Source organism: Porites lutea, chromosome 12 (assembly GCF_958299795.1).
Source record: "Porites lutea chromosome 12, jaPorLute2.1, whole genome shotgun sequence".
NCBI classification, from domain to species: domain Eukaryota; kingdom Metazoa; phylum Cnidaria; class Anthozoa; order Scleractinia; family Poritidae; genus Porites; species Porites lutea.
In genome coordinates, this window is record NC_133212.1 from 2,417,620 (window position 1) to 2,441,074 (window position 23,455).

General features: G+C 40.8%; 3 protein-coding genes across 3 annotated transcripts; 2 read left to right on the top strand and 1 right to left on the bottom strand.

The window, feature by feature from the left end:
• Positions 1–257: 257 nt before the first annotated feature.
• LOC140921888 (uncharacterized) lies at positions 258–9,537 on the top strand. Its single transcript, XM_073371885.1, has 4 exons — positions 258–1,377; positions 3,510–3,809; positions 4,895–5,557; positions 6,479–9,537. The coding sequence occupies exons 1-4, from the start codon at positions 345–347 to the stop codon at positions 7,612–7,614; spliced, it is 3,132 nt and encodes a 1,043-aa protein (XP_073227986.1). The 5' UTR covers positions 258–344; the 3' UTR covers positions 7,615–9,537.
• A 2,723-nt stretch (positions 9,538–12,260) lies between these two features.
• Positions 12,261–16,447, top strand: LOC140921814 (uncharacterized). The gene is made up of 3 exons (XM_073371816.1): positions 12,261–12,630; positions 13,746–14,408; positions 15,311–16,447. Exons 1-3 carry the CDS (start codon positions 12,351–12,353, stop codon positions 16,441–16,443), a joined length of 2,076 nt encoding a protein of 691 aa, XP_073227917.1. The 5' UTR covers positions 12,261–12,350; the 3' UTR covers positions 16,444–16,447.
• Positions 16,448–16,586: 139 nt separating this feature from the next.
• Positions 16,587–23,412, bottom strand: LOC140921819 (delta(3,5)-Delta(2,4)-dienoyl-CoA isomerase, mitochondrial-like). The gene is made up of 8 exons (XM_073371820.1): positions 23,295–23,412; positions 21,187–21,409; positions 20,295–20,383; positions 19,079–19,317; positions 18,903–18,973; positions 18,250–18,321; positions 17,559–17,709; positions 16,587–16,825 (listed from the first exon to the last, which is right to left on the bottom strand). Exons 1-8 carry the CDS (start codon positions 23,320–23,322, stop codon positions 16,730–16,732), a joined length of 969 nt encoding a protein of 322 aa, XP_073227921.1. The 5' UTR covers positions 23,323–23,412; the 3' UTR covers positions 16,587–16,729.
• Between the last annotated feature and the right edge of the window lie 43 nt (positions 23,413–23,455).

A 23,455-nucleotide genomic window follows, 5' to 3' on the forward strand; every position in this document is an offset into this window, starting at 1 on the left:
TTCAAAACATGATACTAAAACACCGTTTAGAAATTATTTTAATAAAAACGCTTTCTGAACCCTTTTTAATTTTGCCAACACCTTTATCAAACATTGTTTGCTGTTAACGGTATCAAGAAGGTTCAAAGCCCAGACTGGAAACCATTTATCTACTCAAAATAAGCCACCAGCAAACACATTTTGGGGCAAATGATCACGATTTCTTAAATCGCGCTCTAAACGATTCTATTTTCTATTTCTCGCCAGTTGCTCCGCTGCTTTCGTTGTCATCCAATCGACTACTCGCTGAAGAGAAACAAAACGTCACCATCGCCTGCACAGCTACTGGTCAGCCGTCACCTAAGATGACGTGGTCCAAGGCAGTGGGAAGTTTACCCGGTGACAGAATCAAGGTGCAAGGTGGAATCCTGAAAATCTACAGTGTCACAAAGAAAGATGGTGGAGTATACATTTGTAAAGCAGAGAATATTCTGGGATTAGCGACAGACACGGCCCAACTCACAGTGTTTTCTCCTTTGCAGTTCAAAGTCCGTCCTCCACAAGAAGTGACTCCTGTCATTGGTTCAACTCTCCGTCTGCCGTGTTTGGCAGAGAGCGACCTGAGCCCTACAACTTATTGGAGAAAGGAGGGCAAGTCCTCGCTCTCGTTGGACTCTAATGTTCTTTTGAATGGAACTCTGGTTCTTCACAACATCAAGAAATCTCACGAAGGATCTTATATCTGTAGAGCGAGTAATGCCTTGGCAAGAATAGAAGCTAAAGTTAAAATCAACTCTCCTGTAGTGGCTACTTCCTGTTCTGTGATTAAAAAATACGTCACCAGTGTAAGCGGAAATCACGTCATTGATCCTGATGGCGAGGGAGGTCTGGCGCCTTTCACGATTTTCTGTGACATGACTGATAAAAGTGGAGTTGGCGTGACAGTCATTAGTCACGACAGTGAGAGTAGAACACATGTTGATGGATGTGAAGATAAGGGGTGTTACTCACGTGACATTCATTACACAGGAGCGAGTCTGTCTCAGCTGGCGAGTCTCACCAGAGTCTCTTCACACTGTGAGCAGTTCATCAAGTACGAGTGTTACGATTCAGTGATGTTCTGTTGGGAATATGCTTGGTGGGTGTCACGTGATTCGGCAAAGATGACATACTGGGGTGGAGCGTCACCCGGCAGTGGTAAGTGCGCATGCGGGATGACAAACTCATGCGCAGTCTCCAGTGATGGTTGTAACTGTGATAAGAATGACAATGCATGGCGTGAGGACAGCGGTCTTCTCACTGATAAGACAAAGCTACCAGTAAAACAACTCAGGTTTGGTGATACTGGCGATAGCGTTGAACAAGGTTATCACACCCTGGGAAAACTGAGATGCTTTGGCATTGCATGAAGATGCATTACCTTGTACCAAGGAAACTATATCATTCATCAGTTTAACACACCTTCTAGCAATTTAGAGCGAAAGGTTCTATTCTGCAAGTGGGATATTAACGTTACCTGTGATAGTGGCCGATAAAACTTATAGTTTAATAATGGATGAGAGCGTGAAAATCTTTCTTTCCAGCTGGAAATTTGGTAAATAATGCCCTTGACTAAAGTTTACCCGAATCAGTAGTTAAACTGTTAAGATGTAAATTAAAGCTTTTAAAAGACAGCCTCTTCCTTGCTCATTCCGTTATGCACACTGCTTTTAAAATATCCTCTGTTTGGAAGATGACAGACACATGGTGTTGGTCCCTGCCGTTTTTCAGTCATTTTACACTCTCTATAAGACGGACACCTCTCTAAAATGGACAACGGACCCTTGCGAAACCGCTAATGGACACTTGAGAAGTGCTTAATGCGGTGAAAAATACCTCAAAACCGAAATGTAAGTGCTCTACATGTCAGTAAGTTGCAAACTTTTAATATTTCAGTAGTCTTTCTCCAGTTCATATAGAGTCCGCTGTAGAGTGCATATTGTTGTGCTTTTAGACCGCTAAGCCGTGAACTTTGGCTTGTATTATGAACGTTTGATTTTATAATAAGAAAATGATTTCACATTTGTGTGCAATATTCTAGTTTTAGCTGTTTTGCAAAAGTTAAACGGACGTGTATTCATTGCGAATGGGTTCAGCCTATATATGTTTATACTGGTGTCAAGTTACCTCAACCCTCTGTAAGCCGGACATTCCTCTAAGACGGACAGTAGCGGCCGGTCCCGAAGGTCTCCATCAAAGAGAAAGTTGACTGTAAGTTCAGTGTTTTTAGTGAAACAAAAGTGTGGTCTGAAAACTGCAATGTTTCCAGACTTATCGAGCTTGAGCCCTTCCTCAGTCACAAATTTAAGTGGTTTCTGAACCACAGTATCTTTCACTGGATAGCCTGTTCCAGGCGTTCGGATGGCGGGGAGCGGGCGAAAACGCCTCAGTCTCCCCTCGTTTTTTCCCTCGTGTTTCTTTTTGCGCTCGCCGCGTACGATTTCACTCGCTCCCGAATATCTAAACGCCTGAAACAGGCTATTCATTGGTTGGATCCATTTGTTCTGTTAAAGTGGCGGATTACCATTTAGAAATATAAAGTCCTGCAAGCCGGGACTTAAAAGCACTGACTGAAAGGTTCCTTTAAGCATTTAACTTGGTCTATTGTTACAGCCCAGTTTTAAGTAACTGAGCTAAATTGTTGGCATGGTGAAAGCACGACAGCCCGGGCTGTTTTTAAAGAGGAAACGTTTTCATCAAACAAGCCACAGGCACCAGATAGTTAGATATTACGAAAATTGGCCTCGTGACAGGGTGGACATAAAAGGTTTTTATCGATCGATATCATTTTAAGAAAGTACAGTTCACTGTGTTAACGGGAAACAACATTTCATGAATTCCGTATCACAGAATCGATAAATCACGTATCCCGCGCAGAAGTCCAATTCGAGGGACTCACTAATACGGTTCTTCAATCCCGTAATTTCGACCCAAAATTTCGTGATATCCCCTAATCCCAAGGGTTATTTTTAGCATTTTACCTCCCGCGTATACATTCAATCCCGAAACTCGCCCCGATTTTTCTTTCAAATCCCGAATCCCAAGCTTCTGAATGAGGGAAATCCCGGGGGTCCCGAAAAACCTATTAGGCATCCTTCAATTCGGGATCCCACACTAAATTGAGCACTACATTTCATATGAAATCCCGAATCCTGCGGGTAAATAAGTTAAATACCAACTCTCAAAAAAAAAACCTTTTGGGGTGACCCACAACAATTCTGCCCAGAAAGTCCCAGAAGTTCCTTCACTTTGAATTTCCGCCAATTTGTTAACCTATGATGTAATTACTCTGGCTGCGTCAAGGAATTATTTTCTCGTATCAGTTACAACTCATGGTGGGTTGTATCCATTTCAGGGACGAAATTTAAGTCACGTTTCAGCTTCCTCCTTCGTTTTGCTTAACATAAAACGCTCAGCTACGCTCTGAGTTTTCGTCGTCAAAGAAAATTCACCTTACGCCTTCAATTTGTTATCTCGAAATTGACGCTGTGTATCTCTGAAAACTGTTTTGAACATGAAACAGCCGACTAGTAAGGAAGACAAGATGAAAAACAGCAGAGAAACACTGAACAGCTTGTGTTCTGTGTCAGCTTTGCTGTTGTCTGTTGCGTGTTGTATGGCTCTAATTCACGTTGAACTCCGAATACAAGAACATCACCGACTGATATCACACTCGGTAACATTCTGTGATCAGATGGAAACGCAGATTCTGAGGAAAGTTCAGCAGAATTACGAACGATGGCAAGTTACGAAAGTTGATGGCTTAAAAGGTCATTTGCAGGGGACAAATGGTAAGGAAAAGTTTTATAGAATTTTTTGGTTTTTGATGTTAACATCAGCTTGTTTCAGATCGTGGTGATTAAGAAAATTATCCTTGTTTAACATACTGAGGAGCTTTATCTTCAAAATTTGTTCCGACTACTCGCTTAGAATCTGCAATAAGAGTACAGGCTTGTAATCGGTGAGGCTGTCAAGAACAGAATAGACCTTGTCACGGTTTTCGACGCCATCTTGACGTGTTTGTATGAGAATCTAATGTCGAATATATAATTTCCACAAAACGGTTGTTCTGAAAAAAATATCGATTGTAAACTAAAGCTACAAAGCAAAGGATTGTCCTAAACAATTTTGGGGGCGTACCTGTTCTTAAATTTCTCTAGAGGCTTGCTTTAGATTTTCCATATATTTGTCTGTAATTTTCCCGGGACTTTCTCATGAAAATTTTAAAAAGTGGTTCTAGGTCTTGTAGTGCATTCAACGCCCTTGAATTTTTTCAGTGGAATCCTTAGGAGTGAACCTTTAGTTTACAAAACATATTTTTTTCAGGAGAGCCGTTTTTCGGAAATTATTCGACGTAAGATTCTCATACAAACACTGTAATTTCTCACGCGTTTGTCTACTCGTGAAGATGGCGTCGAAAACCGTGACAAGGTCCATACAACAAGAGCCATCAACCAACCGCAAAAGGAGTGAAAACAACCCTTCTTGAGTAACTTTAAAAGTATCACTGCTCATTTCAAACGAACGATATTATAACAACCTTCAGCTACACTGATACAGTAAATGAAAATCAAAATTATAATTATTCGGTTCTATCGAACACAAAATGAGTCCGTATTTCCTTGGGCTTTATACGAGGAGTTGGCGAATGGACATGATTTGAACTGGATTGGGTGTACAATGGTGGATTAGCTCGGTAAGAATTTAAAAAGACTATTTTTTTACGCTAACTCAGAGGATGCATGTCGGGAAGAAAAACCGTCAAGGCAGCGGTCGTTTTTTAGATTGTTTTCACCTTTGGGGGTTTGTTTGTTTTTTCTTTGGTACGATGTATATTTAAGCTGCTCAGAAAGGGCTTTATTTAATGTTTTGAAAGGTCTTGGCGAGTATGAAAACGTCAATTCAAGACAGAAGAGAGCGTCTCCCGCTAACTCACAAGCAAAATCGGTCCAAACAGAATCGCAAGTAAAACTACTCATCAAAGAAGAGCTTCGAGTGCTGCAAAACCAATTCTGTTCAAAAGATGAAAAGCTTTGCCGCTCAGGACCAAAAGGTAATGCAGGGAGACGGGGAAGACCCGGATTCCGGGGGAGACCAGGTCCCCCAGGGAAGCCCGGGCCAGAAGGACCTCCTGGTAAACATGGGCCAGTGGGACCTCCAGGACCCGTCGGCATTAAAGGTGATCTCGGAGTACCGGGGGTTCCTGGTCCCATGGGTCCTAGAGGCCGACAAGGTCAAAAGGGAACAAAGGGTGAGCCGGGCCAGTCCATCATGGCTCCATCTCTGCTGCAGAGTCCCGTTGAAACAACTGTCAATCAAAGTCAGACGGCCATCTTGAAATGTTCAGCGGATGGTAATCCAACTCCACAAATCACGTGGTCTAAGATGAACTCGCGGCTTCCGATGGGACGTAACAAGGTAGAGTCCAGTGGTGCTCTGATTTTGAGGGATGCGAGGCCTGGAGACGAGGGAGTTTACAGCTGTGAAGCTAGAAATTTACTTGGGAGCGTTAACGCTTCAGCTAAACTCACTGTACAGTGTAAGTGGACGTGGTTACTTTGTTTAAAGATTAAAGTGGACTAAGAATTCTATGAATCGACAATTACCAGCGGAGTCGTGAAATTTAACTTCGAAAAGACAGGTTGGATAGACCGTGATTAAAAAAGCTCCTTAAACAAAACATAAAAAAATTCCTATATTATGTCACCGGTTACGATTGGATATTAAACTTTGAATCATGTGGTATTAAAACATAATTTAGACAGTGCTTAACTGAAAAACATACTTTTTGTCGAATTCAATTTTGCTAAATCAGATCTGTATCTGGATATCGTTTAGTGTGGATAGTATAAAGAAGAGCAACAACGTAACGCAGGCTACAAAACCATTTGTCTACTTAAAATAAGCTACAGTTGACTCCCGCTAACTCGAACCTCGCGCTAACTCAAACCAAAGTCGATTTCCCCTGGATTTCCTTCTTACATTTACTGCAATTTTACCCTCGGTAACTCGAACCTCCCGCTAACTCGAAGTAATTTTTGTTTCCCTTCAGCTTATTTCTATACAACTTCTGACCCTCGATAACTCGTACCATGTTATAAGCGCGTGACAAGTCCGGAAAAAACCGTGTACTGAAGTCCAAAACATTGAAATATTTCGAAAGTCCGAAATATTTCAAAACAACCTAGTAAATTCTTTGTCTTTACTTTTTTGTCACTCCAGTTCAAATTCAGTGTCCATTCCTGTATACTTATACTTCCTTCCCATCCATTTGCTTATTTCCTTATTTCCGGTTATTTGATTCAAACTCCCGAAAACTCGAACTTTTTCGATTTCCTTTGAAGGTTCGAGTTATCGGGAGTCCACTGTACTTGCAAACACATTTTGAGGGGTCACTGATTTTCTGCGCTCTAATTCAGACTTTCTTTAACAAGTGGTCTGATTTTCTATTTTTCGCCAGTTGGTCCGCGACCTTCATTGTCATCCAATCGACTGATGGCTGAAGAGAAACAAAACGTCACCATCGCCTGCACTGCTACTGGTCAGCCGTCACCTAAGATCACGTGGTCCAAGGCAGTGGGAAGTTTACCTGGAGGCAGAATCAAGGTGCAAGGTGGAACCATGAAAATCTACAGTGTCACAAAAAAAGATGGTGGAGTATACATTTGTAAAGCAGAGAATATTCTGGGAACAGCAACAGCCACAACCCTTGTTATGGTATTCTCTCCATTGCAGTTTAAAGTCCGTCCTCCACAAGAGGTGACTTTTGTGATTGGTTCCACTCTCCGTCTGCCGTGTGCGGCCGAGAGTGAGCTGAGTACCACACTTGCTTGGACAATGAATGGCGCTAGTGTACTTCCTGTAAACGCTCGTGTTCTTCAAAATGACACTCTAGTTATTGAAAATATCAAGAAAACTCAAAAAGGATCTTACATTTGTCGAGCCAGCAATACCCTGACAACAATAGAAGCTAAAGTCAAAATCACTCCAATTGTTGCTTCCTGTTCTGAAGTTAAAAAATACATCAGCAGTGTAAGCGGAAATTACGTCATTGATCCTAATGGCAAGGGAGGTCTGGCACCATTCACGGTGTTCTGTGACATGACTGATAAAAGTGGAGTTGGCGTGACAGTCATTGGTCACGACAGTGAGAGCAGAACACATGTTTCTGGATGTGATCCATCAGGGTGTTACTCACGTGACATTCATTACACAGGAGCGAGTCTGTCTCAGCTGGCGAGTCTCACCAGAGTCTCTTCACACTGTGAGCAGTTCATCAAGTACGAGTGTTACGATTCAGTGATATTCCGTTGGGAATATGCTTGGTGGGTGTCACGTGATTCCGCAAAGATGACATACTGGGGTGGGGCGTCACCTGGTAGTGGTAAGTGCGCATGCGGGATGACTAACTCATGTGCAGACTCCAATTATGGTTGTAACTGTGATAAGAATGACTTTGTATGGCGTGAAGACAGCGGTCTTCTCACTGATAAGACAAAGCTTCCTGTAAAACAACTCAGGTTTGGTGATACTGGCGGAAGCAGCGAACAAGGATATCACACTCTGGGAAAACTGAGATGCTTTGGCATTGCATAACGATTACCTTGTACCACGAGAAACTACATGTATATCATTCATCAGTTTAACACACAGCTTCCAGCAATTTATCTTATATTGTTAAGTTGTATCATTGAGTAGTAATTTAACAGAGCAGGAGCCCATCCTGAACAGAGCGAAGGGTTCTATTCTGCAAGTGGGATATTAACGTTACCTGTGATAGTGGCCGATAAAACTCATCGTTTAATAATGGATGAGAGCGTGAGAATCTTTCTTTCTACCTGGAAATTTTTGCAAATAATGCCCTTGACTAAAGTTTACCCCAATCACTAGGTTAATTTTCCTGGAATCTAAATACTGCCATGTAAGACCGTTGCTGTATAATCTGCACTGGCTGCCCGTTAAATTCCGAATTGACTTTAAGATATTATTGTTAACGTATAAGGCTATCAATGGCTTAGCGCCTTTTTATCTCCAGGAACTTATTAGTCTTAAAGAAGCACGTAAATCAAGTTACGATTGTGATGGACTGCTCCTAAACCCTGTGAAATTCAAGACTTTAACAACGTTAGGAGATCGATCTTTTGCTGCTGCTGCTCCTCAGCTATGGAATTCATTGCCCTATTCAATTAGGAGTAGCCGCTCAGTAGCATCTTTTAAAAAGACACTCAAGACATTTTTATTTCAGAAAGCTTTTTTGTGATTTTATGTGCTTTTTAATTTCGTTTTTAGTAGTTTTTATGCAGTTTTTTACGATTTAAGTAGTCTAGGTAATTTTTATAGTTTTAGTGTTGACATAATTGTTTTACTCTTTTTGGTAGGTTCATGCACTTTTCGCATGTATACTTTATGCACTTATTATTATTATTATTTTATTTTATTTTTATTTTTTAAATATATTTATTTTTAAGCGCTGATGAAAATAGCAATATTGATATCGGCGCTATATAAGTATTATTGTTATTATTATTAAACCGTTAAGATGTAGATTAAAGCTTTGAAAAGACAGCCTCTTCAATGCTTATTACGGTATGCACACTACTTTCAAAATATCCTCTGTTTGGAAGATGACTATATTTCAAGTGGTCTAGGAAAGCAGGCAGTTTGAAATTTGCAAAACCGTAACAAAGAGAAGAATGACAGAACTCGAAGAACTGGAGGAAATGTTCTTCTATCCTCCCCCTTCCACACCCAGAAGAGCTTGTTCGTTTCTTTTGCACCCCTTCCCCGACCCCCGAGAGCTTTTTGCAGCTGTTTTTCACCAAAGAAGATGAGTACTCTGACAGCCAAAGGTAAACCTCGAGGATGAAATCAATAAATTTTCGGTCAAACGAAACAAAAACGCCAACTTAGCTATAAAGCTAAGATAGCCTGGCATTGTACATTGGTTTCGTTTCACGACTCCCTGAAATAATCAGTCAAAGAAGAGAAATCACTTCCCTCGAGCAAGTGCGGAGACAAAGTGAGGCTCGTTCCTCGCGGTATTTATCGAGTTTGGTTCACTCGCGTTAGCAGCCACATTATTACCAAACTCGAAACTGAAAATCGCAATCAATATTAAGTATTCTCAGTATTCTACTGTGCTTGTGCATTGTTCATGAAATGACTCGCATGATTATTAACAGATTACCGTATTTCCCGAATAATAGCCGGGGGCAATTATTCGGGTGAAGACGATTGTTTCAAATGCATGTATTGCTCACTGGAAGTCGTGCACTAAAGATTTTGCTTTATAATCACGTTACTTATCAAAAATAATCACATCAAATAACCTGAACATGGGTTTTTTAAGTGTTCCAAATTTGTTTCCCTGTTTAATTTTCAATTTCAATAGCATCGGTGCATGTTAGAGCTTGAGTAGACTGCTTGCAGTCCGCCTTTTCTCTTAACATTCGCTCGCCGCTCGGTGCTTGGGTTTCTCGTGCAGTAACTTTGCAAAGAAAAATAAGAGACTGCTCGCAGTCTAGAACTTGAGTCGTCAATACCAGTTTTGTAAGTATTGAGTTGTGAACAATCAGTAAATAAAAGCTTGTTTGTTGTCATAGGTGTCAAGTTTACTCGACAGGGAGGGAAGAAGATAGCAAAAGGGGTGGGTGGGGGTGATTATACCGTCAAGTCTCTGTTGACGAACACCCCCATAAGACACACACCTCTCTAAGAAGGTCACCTGGTGTTGGTCCCTGCCGTTTTTCAGTCATTTCACTGTAACCATACTCTCTAATATATAGATTTAACCCAGGGCTAAGAGCGAAGCTCTTGTTAATATTAATACTTATAAACAAAAAATTAAATCGTGTAATGTTAAACAGAGACGGCAATGAAAATGGCATCAAGATCAATACATCTAATTAGCCAAAAAACATTGCACGTGCAGCACACTTTTTTTTCTTATTAGCAAAAAACAAATTTGCACGTGCAGCACGCATTTTTGCCTTTCTTTGCCGATATTTTGGACGACTACAACGCTGTTTTGTACGACTAAAACGTCAAACTTTCTAGTTACACATTATTTTTACGGAGGAATTGTCGTATGTGCTTAACCAATATTTTGTTTCCTGTGTTCATGTTCGCTTTTTTTTTTTTTCACTGGCCCTCATTTACACCCTACTGGTCGCTCCTTGCTGGCCGCTAGCATTCGTCATTTTCTTACCGACGCTTTGAATTTTCATGTTTTTTTTCCCACGGAATTCGTCTCCTTTGTTTTCAATCACTTGCTCTAGCTCTTTCTTTGTTATCCACTTGAGTGTAAACATCAAAAATAACGTCGAAGAAGACACGGCTTTGTTGTTGTTTATTCTTTCTAAAAGTCCGGGCGGCCATGCGATTTCCTTCCAAATAAAACCTTGAGTTACATTTGAGTTGCTATACCTGTCGATTGAGTTATTTTACATTGGTATGCCTGTGGTGCGGAATGACGGTCGGTCAAGAGAGCGGGCGGGCGTGCGGTCAAGCGACTACCAAAATTTCTCGGATGCCCTTTAAGCGTGAGAGAGCTACGCTAAGACGGACACCTCTCTAAAACGGACAACGGACTCTTGTGAAACCGTCAACTGACCCTTGAGAAGTGCTTTATGCAGTAAAAATACCCTTAAAACACAAATGTAGGTGCTCTAAAGGACAGTAAATTGCTAGATTTTCATATTTGGTAGTCTTTCTTCAGTTCATAGAGTCAGCTGTAGACTGTATACTGCTGCGCTTTTACACCGCTAAGTCGTGAACTTTGGCTTGTATTATGAACGTTTGATTTTATAATAAGAAAATTATTTCACATTTGTGTGCAATATTCTAGTTTTAGCTGTTTTGCAAAAGTTAAACGGACGTGTATTCATTGCGAATGGGTTCAGCCTTTATATGTTTATACTGGTGTCAAGTTACCTCAACCCTCTGTAAGCCGGACATCCCTCTAAGATGGACAGTCGCGGCCGGTCCCAAAGGTCTCCATCAAAGAGAAAGTTGACTGTAAGTTCAGTGTTTTTAGTGAAACAAAAGTGTGGTCTGAAAAGTGCAATGTTTCTAGACTTTTCGGGCTTGAGTCCTTCCTCAGTTACAAATTTAAATGGTTTCTGAACCATAGTATCTTTCACTGGCTGGCCTGTTCCAGGCGTTCGGATGGTGGGGAGCGGGCGAAAACGCCTCAGTCTCCCCTCGTTTTTTTCCCCTCGTGTTTCTTTTTGCGCTCGCCGCGTACGATTTCACTTGCTCCCCACAATCTAAACGCCTGAAACAGGCTAAAGCCTATTCACTGGCTGGTTCCATTTGTTCTGTTAAAGTGGCGGATTACCATTTAGAAACATATAATCCTGCAAGCCGGGACTTCAAAGCACTGACTGAAAGGCTCCTTTAAGCATTTAACTTGGTCTATTGTTACCGCCACCCCAGTTTTAAGTAACTGAGCTAAATTGTTGGCACGGTGAAAGCACGACAGCCCGGGCTGTATTTAAAGAGGAAACGTTTTCATCGAACAAGCCACAGGCACCAGATAGTTAGATATTACGAAAATTGGCCTCGTGACAGGGTGGACATAAAAGGTTTTTATCGATCGATATCATTTTAAGAAAGTACAGTTCACTGTGTTAACGGGAAACAACATTTCATGAATTCCGTATCACAGAATCGATAAATCACGTATCCCGCGCAGAAGTCCAATTCGAGGGACTCGCTAATACGGTTCTTCAATCCCGTAATTTCGACCCAAAATTTCGTGATATCCCCTAATCCCAAGGGTTATTTTTAGCATTTTACCTCCCGCGTATACATTCAATCCCGAAACTCGCCCCGATTTTTCTTTCAAATCCCGAATCCCAAGCTTCTGAATGAGGGAAATCCCGGGGGTCCCGAAAAACCTATTAGGCACCCTTCAATTCGGGATCCCACGCTAAATTGAGCACTACATTTCATATGAAATCCCGAATCCTGCGGGTAAATAAGTTAAATACCAACTCTCAAAAAAAAACCCTTTTAAGGTGACCCACAACAATTCTGCCCAGAAAGTCCCAGAAGTTCCTTCACTTTGAATTTCCGCCAATTTGTTAACCTATGATGTAATTACTCTGGCTGCGTCAAGGAATTATTTTCTCGTATCAGTTACAACTCATGGTGGGTTGTATCCATTTCAGGGACGAAATTTGAGTCACGTTTCAGCTTCCTCCTTCGTTTTGCTTAACATAAAACGCTCAGCTACACTCTGAGTTTTCGTCGCCAAAGAAAATTCACCTTACGCCTTCAATTTGTTATCTCGAAATTGACGCTGTGTATCTCTGAAAACTGTTTTAAACATGAAACAGCCGACTAGTAAGGAAGACAAGAAGAAAAACGACAGAAAAACACTGACCAGCTTGTGTTCTGTGTCAGCTTTGCTGCTGTTGTCTGTTGCGTGTTGTATGGCACTAATTCACATGGAACTCCGAATACAAGAACATCATCGACTGATATCACACTCGGTAACAGCCTGTGATCAGATGGAAACGCAGATTCTGAGGAAAGTTCAGCAGAATTACGAAGAATGGCAAGTTACGAAAGTTGATGGCATAAAAGGTCATTTGCAGGGTTCAAATGGTAAGGAAAAGTTTCATAAAATTTTCTGGTTTTTGTTGTTAACATCAGCTTGTTCCAGATCCTGGCGATTAAGAAAATTGTCCTTGTTTAACATACTGAGGAGCTTTATCTTCAAAATTCGTTCCGACTACCCGCTTAGAATCCGCAATAAGAGCACAGGCTTATAATCGGTGAGGCTGTCAAGAACAGAATCGGACCTTGTCACGGTTTTCGACGCCGTCTTGACAAGTAGGCAAACGTGTGAGAAATTACAGTGTTTGTATGAGAAACTAATGTCGAATAATTTCCACAAAACGGCTGTTCTGAAAAAATATCAGTTGTAAACTAAAGCTACAAAGTAAAGGATTGTCCTAAACAATTTTGGGGGCGTACCTGTTCTTAAATTTCTCTAGAGGCTTGCTTTAGATTTTCCATATATTTGTCTGTAATTTTCCCGGGACTTTCTCATGAAAAATTTAAAAAGTGGTTCTAGGTCTTGTAGTGCATGTAACGCCCTTGAATTTTTTCAGTAGAATCCTTAGGAGCGAAGCTTTAGTTTACAAATCATATTTTTTCAGAAGAGCCGTTTTTCGGAAATTATTCGACATAAGATTCTCATACAAACACTGTAATTTCTCACGCGTTTGCCTACTCGTGAAGATGGCGTCGAAAACCGTGACAAGGTCTATGCAACAAGAGCCAACAAGCAGCCGCAAAAGGAGTGAAAACAACCCGTCCTAAGTTAGTTTAAAAGTATCACTGTACATTTCGAACGAACGATGTTATAACAACCTTCAGCTACACTTATACTGACATTAAATGAAAATGAAAATTATTCAGCTCTATCGAACACAAAATGAGTCAGTACTTCCTTTGGGATACCTACGAGGAGTTTGCTATTTAGCAAATGAACATGACTTGAACTGAACTGGGAGTACAATGTTGGCTTTACTCGGTAAGAATTCAAAAAGACTATTTTTTGATGCTAACTGTGAGGATGCGTGTCGGGAAGAAAAACCGTCGAGGCAGCAGCCGTTTTTTTAGATTGTTTTCACGTTTGGGGGTTTGTTTGTTTTTTCTTTGGTACGATGTATATTTATGCTGCTCAAAAAGGGCTTTATTTAATGTTTTGAAAGGTCTTGGCGAGTATGAAAACGTCAATTCAAGACAGAAGAGAGCGTCTCCCGCTAATTCACGAACAAAATCGGTCCAAACAGTATCGCAAGTAAAACTACTCATCAAAGAAGAGCTTCGAGTGCTGCAAAACCAATTCTGTGCAAAAGATGAAAAGCTTTGCCGCTCAGGACCAAAAGGTAATGCAGGGAGACGGGGAAGACCCGGATTCCGGGGGAGACCAGGCCCCCCAGGGAAGCCCGGGCCAGAAGGACCTCCTGGTAAACATGGGCCAGTGGGACCTCCAGGACCCGTCGGTATTAAAGGGGATCTCGGAGTACCGGGGGTCCCTGGTCCCATGGGTCCTAGAGGCCCACCAGGTCAAAAGGGAACCAAGGGTGAGCCGGGCCAGTCCATTACGGCTCCTTCTCTGCTGCAGAGTCCTCTTGAAACAACTGTCAATCAAAGCCAGACGGCCATCTTGAAATGTTCAGCAGATGGTAATCCAACTCCACACATCACGTGGTCTAAGATGAACTCGCGGCTTCCTGTGGGACGTCACAAGGTAGAGTCCAGTGGTGCTCTGATTTTGAAGGACGTGAGGCCTGGAGACGAGGGAGTCTACAGCTGTGAAGCTAGAAATTTATTGGGGAGCGTTAATGCTTCAGCTAAACTCACTGTACAGTGTAAGTCGACCTGGTCAATTTAATTAAAAATCAAAGTGGACTAAGAATTTTATTAATCGACAATTACCAGCGGAGTCGTGAAATTTAACTTCAAAAAGACAGGTTGGATAGACCGTGATTAAAAAGCTCCTTAAACAAAACATAAAAAAATTCCTATATTATGTCACCGGTTACGATTGGATATTAAACTTTGAATCATGTGGTATTAAAACATAATTTAGACAGTGCTTAACTGAAAAACATGCTTTTTGTCGAATTCAATTTTGCTAAATCAGATCTGTATCTGGATATCGTTTAGTGTGGATAGTATAAAGAAGAGCAACAACGTAACGCAGGCTACAAAACCATTTGTCTACTTAAAATAAGCTACAGTTGACTCCCGCTAACTCGAACCTCGCGCTAACTCAAACCAAAGTCGATTTCCCCTGGATTTCCTTCTTACATTTACTGCAATTTTACCCTCGGTAACTCGAACCTCCCGCTAACTCAAAGTAATTTTTGTTTCCCTTCAGCTCATTTCTATACAACTTTACCCTCGATAACTCGTACCATGTTATAAGCGCGTGACAAGTCCGGAAAAAAACCGTGTACTGAAGTCCGAAACATTGAATTTATTTCAAAACAACCGAGTAAATTCTTTGTCTTTACTTTTTTGCCACTCCAGTTCAAATTCAGTGTCCATTCCTGTATACTTATACTTCCTTCCCATCAATTTGCTAATTTCCTTATTTCCGGTTATTTGATTCAAACTCCCGAAAACTCGAACTTTTTCGATTTCCTTTGAAGGTTCGAGTTATCGGGAGTCCACTGTACTTGCAAACACATTTTGAGGGGTCACTGATTTTCTGCGTTCTAACTCAGACTTTCTTTAACAACTGGCCCTGATTTCCTTTTTTTGCCAGTTGGACCGCAACTTTCATTGTCATCCAATCGACTGATGGCTGAAGAGAAACAAAACGTCACCATCGCCTGCACTGCTACTGGTCAGCCGTCACCTAAGATCACGTGGTCCAAGGCAGTGGGAAGTTTACCTGGAGGCAGAATCAAGGTGCAAGATGGAACCATGAAAATCTACAGTGTCACAAAAAAAGATGGTGGAGTATACATTTGTAAAGCAGAGAATATTCTGGGAACAGCAACAGCCACAACCCTTGTTATGGTATTCTCTCCATTGCAGTTTAAAGTCCGTCCTCCACAAGAGGTGACTTTTGTGATTGGTTCCACTCTCCGTCTGCCGTGTGCGGCCGAGAGTGAGCTGAGTACCACACTTGCTTGGACAATGAATGGCGCTAGTGTATTTCCTGTAAACGCTCGTGTTCTTCAAAATGACACTCTAGTTATTGAAAATATCAAGAAAACTCAAAAAGGATCTTACATTTGTCGAGCCAGCAATACCCTAACAACAATAGAAGCTAAAGTCAAAATCACTCCAATTGTTGCTTCCTGTTCTGAAGTTAAAAAATACATCAGCAGTGTAAGCGGAAATTACGTCATTGATCCTGATGGCAAGGGAGGTCTGGCACCATTCACGGTGTTCTGTGACATGACTGATAAAAGTGGAGTTGGCGTGACAGTCATTGGCCACGACAGTGAGAGCAGAACACATGTTTCTGGATGTGATCCATCAGGGTGTTACTCACGTGACATTCATTACACAGGAGCGAGTCTGTCTCAGCTGGCGAGTCTCACCAGAGTCTCTTCACACTGTGAGCAGTTCATCAAGTACGAGTGTTACGATTCAGTGATATTCCGTTGGGAATATGCTTGGTGGGTGTCACGTGATTCGGCAAAGATGACATACTGGGGTGGAGCGTCACCCGGCAGTGGTAAGTGCGCATGCGGGATGACCAACTCATGTGCAGTCTCCAGTTATGGTTGTAACTGTGATACGAATGACAGTGTATGGCGTGAGGACAGCGGTCTTCTCACTGACAAGACAAAGCTTCCAGTAAAACAGCTCAGGTTTGGTGATGTGGGTAGTGGCGAGGAAGGTTACCACACTCTGGGGAAACTGAAGTGCTTTGGTATTGCATGACATTACGATCTATAGTCATTTAAAAACTTTGTTATCGGGTAAATTACCATTCATGTAACAATGTATCTTCTGGCGTAGCACTGTAAAGTAGCAATGAGTAGCAACATGCTGCTCTGTAAGTGGGGATATCGATAGCAGTTGTTTATGTCGCTTATAAGGCTGATAGTTCAGTTAATGAATGAGAGAGGGCTAAAATGAATGACACCTTTCTGTCTAGCTAATAATTTGGAGGATAATGTCTTTGACTTCAGATTACTAGTTAAAATGTTAAGATTATTTAATAAGTTTAAAGTTTTGAAAATACAGCCTCTTCCTTGCTCATTCCAGCTTGCACAGCTTTCAGAATATCCTCTGTTTGCAGCATGGCCATGTTCCAAGTGGCCTAGAAAAAGAGGCAATTCGACCAACCCTTAGCGTTTTTGTTTTCATATTAAAACTGAAGCGATTAAAAATTATTCACTCCTTCTCAATGAAACTCAGAGGAAACGCAGAATTATAAGCCTCGAGGGGCTGGAGGAAACTTCCTTTCTAGTCCCCACCCTCCTCCCCAAAAGGAGCGTGGTCATTCTATATTTCGCTACTACACACCCCACCCCCTCCCCCTGTGTCAGCCTTCTGACACAAAAGGATAAATACTTTAGCAGCAAGAGTTAAGGTTGATAATTATCAGTTCTGGTGGATCTAATCAGCCAATTTTTGTGAAACGAAGCACTAAAGCAAGCCTGGCTAAAGTTTACATATATAGTTTTCGTTTTACAGGTCAATTTTATCCCCTAAAATAGTGAGGTACAGTTTAAGAAAATAAAGTCCTATGAAGATACACGACGCGGAGGTGCGAGGACAACGTGAGGCGCGTTCCTCGCGGCAACCTAGTTTCTAGCGCACTCGCGTAAGCACCCAGGAATAAATACGAGTGTACAGTACTATACTTGTGAAATGTTCATCTTTACTAAAAATTCCCTTACCGCGAGGAGCTCGACACGCCGGAGCAAAGATAATATAAAGCAAAGACCGTTCCTCGTGGGAGGAGATTCACGCTCACTCGCGTTAGCACACGCGGATCTTTTCTCAAAAGAAAAGAAGGAACACTCGAACAGCATCCGTTAAAAACTTACCATGTACTCTAACCCTTCCTTGGTTGAATGATCTCTTGAGTAATTCAGGTTGTGTTTTGTTCCTGACATGGCGATTGGACTTTTCTTGGATATCTGGCTTGCAAGATCTACAGCGTCCTTGACAAGACTGTCACGATCTGGACAAATACGACTGAGAAACGAAAATGAACAAAATAAAATATTGGAAGAGAGCTTATGCAACTCAACAAGGCCACAAAAACGCCGAAAACCAAAAATTTCAAGGGGCTAAGAAGTGAGGTAACGCAGCTAAGAATTTTACAATAAGAAATAAGATTTCTCTCTCCTTTTTGAGATTTCTCTTTTTCTTTCAATTTATTCATTCATATCCGCCGTTGGGGCGGGCTAGCCCGCGTAGCAGGCGCCTGGAAGTAGTGCGCACAAGAAAAAAACGGGCGCCCGCGAAGGAGACGTTCTCTCTTTCGTCCACTACTTCCAAGCTCCTGCTACGCAGGCTAAGGGCGGGCGGGCGGATTAGAGAAAAATAGGAGACTGCTCGCAATCTAACAAAAACAACACAAAAAGTGCAAAGACAACAACACAAACGAGTCCCGCTGATTAAAAAAATAATATAAACCTAAATAAAAATCTAAGTAACGTTAAAAAAAAGTTGGGACAACGATTTTCAAGTGCATTTAGCCTTACTGAACAGAAATGCCTATCCGAAACACACCTCACAAATCCAAACTCCTTGGCTTCTTGAGCTGTAAAACGTCTGCCAGTAAAGCATAACTCCCTCGCAAGACTGAAGAAGAGAAAGACAAAACGATTGTTTATTATCGTGGCTTGCTTTATTTCCCCTTTTAATTGATTTACAACCGTTATGAAGTTACGAGTCTTTTAACAACCTTAGCTTCTGATCCATCCAAGGTTTTAATACAAGAAACTCCCTCTCAGGAGACTGGCACTAACCAGGTGGCGGCGTTTGTACTTGAAGGATGTAACAGGGTTCGTACTTCTTTTTGGATCCAAAATTCAAGACTTGTTCCACCCTTTTTTCCCAAAACAATAATTTCTTTTTCCAGACTCAAGGTTATCAAAAATAGATAATAGGTGATCAATATTGACCTTTGAAAAGCAGGGACAGTTAAAAGCTTTTTCACGATGCACTTCAAACGTACGGACGAGATTGAATAAGATTAGTATGTTAGATGTACTTTAGCATGTACGAAGTTTGAAGATGTGTCTTTATAAGAGAAGAGTTTGACATTTGATTCAAAAGTTAAAATCTAATTTTCTAAAAAATATATTAAACACCATCAAGCCTGGTCCCACCCTCCTCAAACCAACCCAACCTGAAGTGGGTTAAACTGAAAGGTAACTTACCTATCATTGCCAATAATCCTTGGAAATTTCTGTAGGGTACCAAGATCGGCTGCAAGCCCTATGTCAACTTCCTGGCAGAGAAAATTAAAATAAAACAGCTGTAAGTCCTGCCAGGGATTTAGCTGTTGTCTACACTGTCATGATGTGTTTGCGAGGGGATAGAAGGCTTTACATACCCTAATTTCAAACCATGCATCAGCAGAGCACAAGCGAACATCGCAGGAACAGATCATGTCTATTCCTCCCCCGACGCATCCTGAATGTACAGCTGCTATCACTGGCTGTGGGCATTTCTCAATCACCAGGAAGGACTCTTGAAGATTAAGGATGAGCTTTCTCATGAAATGAGCCCTCCGCGACGGATCATTGCCCGGATTGTTCATGATATCACTTGCCATGTCCATGAGATCAAGGCCTTAAAAATTTAAAAAAAAAAAAAACAGCTACTTCTTACATTTTTTAAAATGCAATGACAATTTTTTTCACCACTGAAAGAAGCATGCAGCAAAAATAAAATGTTGCAAAAAATGACTGCCACCTTAACTCTGCCTTTTGCTGTCTGCACAGCCACAAAATAAATAATAAATAAAATAATTTTATTTATATAGCGCTAAAATCCAATAATTGTCCAAAGCGCTACCTAATTACAAAAAAGAATATAAAAAAAAATCTAAATTATAAAATATCTACAATATACAATATAATTCAAATAATTCAAATATAGCCATGATGCTTGATCTCTCTACAAATTCCTCCTGCCCTCTTTTAAAAGGGTTTAAATCCAGCTAGAGGATGAACTCCTTGTGAGATTAAATGGGGGAACTTTTATAGCAAGGGGACCTACATAAGTGAATAATACTGTGAGGCTGGGTAAATGTGCTGGGGTTTTCTGTCAGCCGCTTTCAATCTTAAGAGGGGCCTGGGATGGCGGTTGTCAATAGGGCATCTGTATAGGCGAAGCTTGGTTTACTGGGCCAGTACATTTTTCCCTCATTAACGTTATTGCTTCTCATTGTCTGATCAAGTTACAACTATGCCCTTTCTAAAGGACATATTACTAGAGGTAATCATTGATTATGGATCTATGTTCGAAAAATTACAGAAACGAAATCGAGTTGAAAGGAGTCCAGTTTCCTGGCCAAGGTGCTCCTGATAAAATTAATAGGGGCACCTTATTTGCACTCGCCCATGAGAGCTCGAAAATTTCTGCCTTAGTGCCACAGGAACACCAGATTAGGATGCGTTCTCACGAATGCGAAAAGGCTACAGCAAAATTACCACAAAAATAACATCCATTAAAATGTGTGATATTAAGAACTAGAAATTTTATATAGGATGCATGGACTCATTAACGCATTTGTGACATTGAACTGAAGTCAGCTATATTCCAACCTGCTGTAAAGAGTTTCCCAGCTCCAGTCAGCACCACTGCTCGACACTCGGAGTCATCACTAATTTGATGAAAACATTCAACCATCTCCCTACACACATAACAACAAAGTTACAGATTACTAAAATGTTTCTTTATAAGAGGAATAACTGAACTAGTGATAGGAAAATAGTCAGATAGGACTTTGACAACCCTTTGAATATAAATGCCAAGAGTGAGCAACCGCAAGTTTCTCCTAATATCATTTAAAACATAATCAGTAAAAAAGGTTAAGAGAAGTTATAAATGATCACCAAAGGAAAATGCTTCGATCTTTATTCAAAATCTCCCAACTTATTCTTAAAGAAGTGTATGGAGATCAGTATGGAGATTTTGTATGTGGCTATTGGGGCTTAAAGGGATAACATCTTTGATGGATGGGGCATGTATTCTGTGTAAAGACCTTTTATGATTCAACCTTGAGCGAAGTGCTCTTGGGGAAGTCGTCTATTCTCAGGCTTCCTCACAGTGGTGCTTTTTTAAAACCAAACACATGTTTGGCCAACTTCAGACACCCTGAGTAATGGTTAGCGTGTGAACACAGACTGATTTATTTCCACTTGTCAAGTGGCTCCATTACTTGAATTTATTGGCAGAGAGAAGCTACTAGCAGGCTAAGTAATGGTCTTCCTACTATGGATTGCCCAAAATAAAATCTTCCATGCAGGCCATACAAAACCGTGCTTTGTAAATAATTACTGAGATTGAAGATTTTGCACCAAAAAATGGTGAGCAAAAACTTGGTAATAACATATTAAGCTTTTGCTGTGTACTAAAATATTGCATAGAGTATTCCTGTTTTTTCTCACAACATGGGCTTGGGTGACCTGTGCACTCAAGGTTTTAGTTTCTCACCTCCAAAATGTCTTGTTCATTGCGTTTCTCTTGTCTGGTCTGTTAAGCTCAACCTGAATTACATGCTCCTGTGGCTTGGTTACAGCAAGTGTTTCAAATGAGTATGCATCTGTACTGTTCATCCTTTTATTTACATTCAATACACTGATTTGTGATGCTAACAAAGCTTGCCTCGGTTTTAAGGCTGTGCAAATATTTTTCAGATGCAAAGTATTTCCCAGAACTGAAATTTAATTAAGATGAAACATCAGCTTTCACTAAAACCTGGTCTTCCAGGCCTGGTTTCTTTAAATACTTATGGCTGGTACTTACATGATCACAAACATCCCAGATAATCTAGGGTAGCACTGTTTCCTGAACATTCCAAATTTAAGTGATATTAAGGATTGATACCACAAAGATACCAAGCTAAACTATTGCCAAAAAATAACTGCCAGCCAGTTACCCATCTCACGCATATTTACATGTAGCTTTTCGTGGAAAGAACTTTACAGACAAAGTTATTAGCCAGTTTATTTTAGCAAAGACAATTATTCATACGGAGAGTGACCACAGCATGCGCAGTTCTAACAACCAGCTTGATCAATGGCAGAGCATCAAATTAACCAGAAATTGCATTTATTTCCGCATGCTTTCACAATCTCATTTGACTTTGCATATTAGTCTTTGCCAAATATTCCTATTGTTTGATACACAACACTCCACACCTTGCACACCACAATCTAAATCCCAGTTTCAGTTTATTGAAATATTCAAATCTGATCTGACTAGTAATAGTCTAACTTAGTATTTACCAAATCAGTGAATAGCAATTATTGTGCATTTTGATTGGCTCCCGTAACTCGGAATATCCTTGGCTATTCACTGTTCTGCGACTGGAGCCAAAATGGCCTCTCCTTTTGAGACATTTTTGAAAGACGAAATTTGAGCGATAAATGAAGCAGTCATATAAACAAATACCAAGAAAGCCATGAACTTTGGCTTGTCATTGTTTACTGGTAGGTACAAAATTATTTTCATGCTGAATTTGCAACAAAATCGTAAAAATGCACATGACAAAATTCCGCAAATGTTTTTAAATTGTAAACAAAGTTCCTACTAAGTGATGTTTTTAATTTACAAAAGTTACTTATTTTTTTCACTTTTATCCAACTGATTTGGTAAATACTAAAACAACTATCCCCCTCAGGGTCGGTGAACAGTGCTAGATATATACCTTGAGAGTTGCGTCTAGGTCAGGGTTGTCAGAAAGTTTTGAAGTAGATGGCTGAGTTGTCAAAGTAAGCAGCCAGCGCTGAAGGTGCTGCCAAGCACGTAAGGTGCAAACCTCTGGGGGCATGCTCCACCGCAAAATTTTTATGTTTAGACGCTCTGAAATGCTGTTTTCTGCACTCTCCAGGCTATTTTCTCTCCAAAATTACCGAGAATCTTAAGTGAATTATAAGGTGAATAGGCATTAAACTTAACTGTGAGTGGCACATAAACACTTGCTATAGTTTTCAGAAGATGTTTCCTAACCAGTCCAGGGATATTTTATTTAAAAAACGCCATCCGTAAAGAAATGCCAAGCAGAGTAGCCGGACGGTACTAACCAAGTAGACGACGATTTTAGCCGGCAGCCAGCTACCTTTGACAACCCTGCTCGGTATATATATCTACCACTATTCACCTCCCCTTCGGGAAATAGTTGAAAAACTATTTTCCCTTTTGGAGATCACCATTCTGAATAACTTCATTATTCCTGCTAACCTGTGCACTATATTCGATAGAAAAGTAAAATACAGCATAAATTAGATGCCAATTAAGATTTTTAGCGGAACTTCTTGATACAATCAAAGCTTACATTAACCTTATTTATTTATTATTTATCATCATTTTTCTTTGTAACTAGTTGCCAGTCTGCAGAGTATGGCAGGTGCACGCGCGAGTTTTTTAAATAATATGTGAGAAATAAGGGCCTAAAAACGGCCTTGCACGCCCGAGATCTCGTCGAGTTCTGCCATACTCTGCAGACGGGACCAGTTGGCATGACGCCCTGGCGGTCTTTGCCAACGTTCAATTTGTAAATGAATTCGAAGCAGTACTAATTTCAGATCACAGAAACTTACCTCTTGCAGCATTTAATCTGGAAAACATTTCCTCTCTATTTCGATTTTTTCAATCCACGTCGTTACTTCAATTTTTTGGCTGTCAATTCGCCATTTTTATCAAGACCTCATCAAGGCCAGGATACACAGCTAACGTTAGGGCCTGGTACCTAGTCCAATCT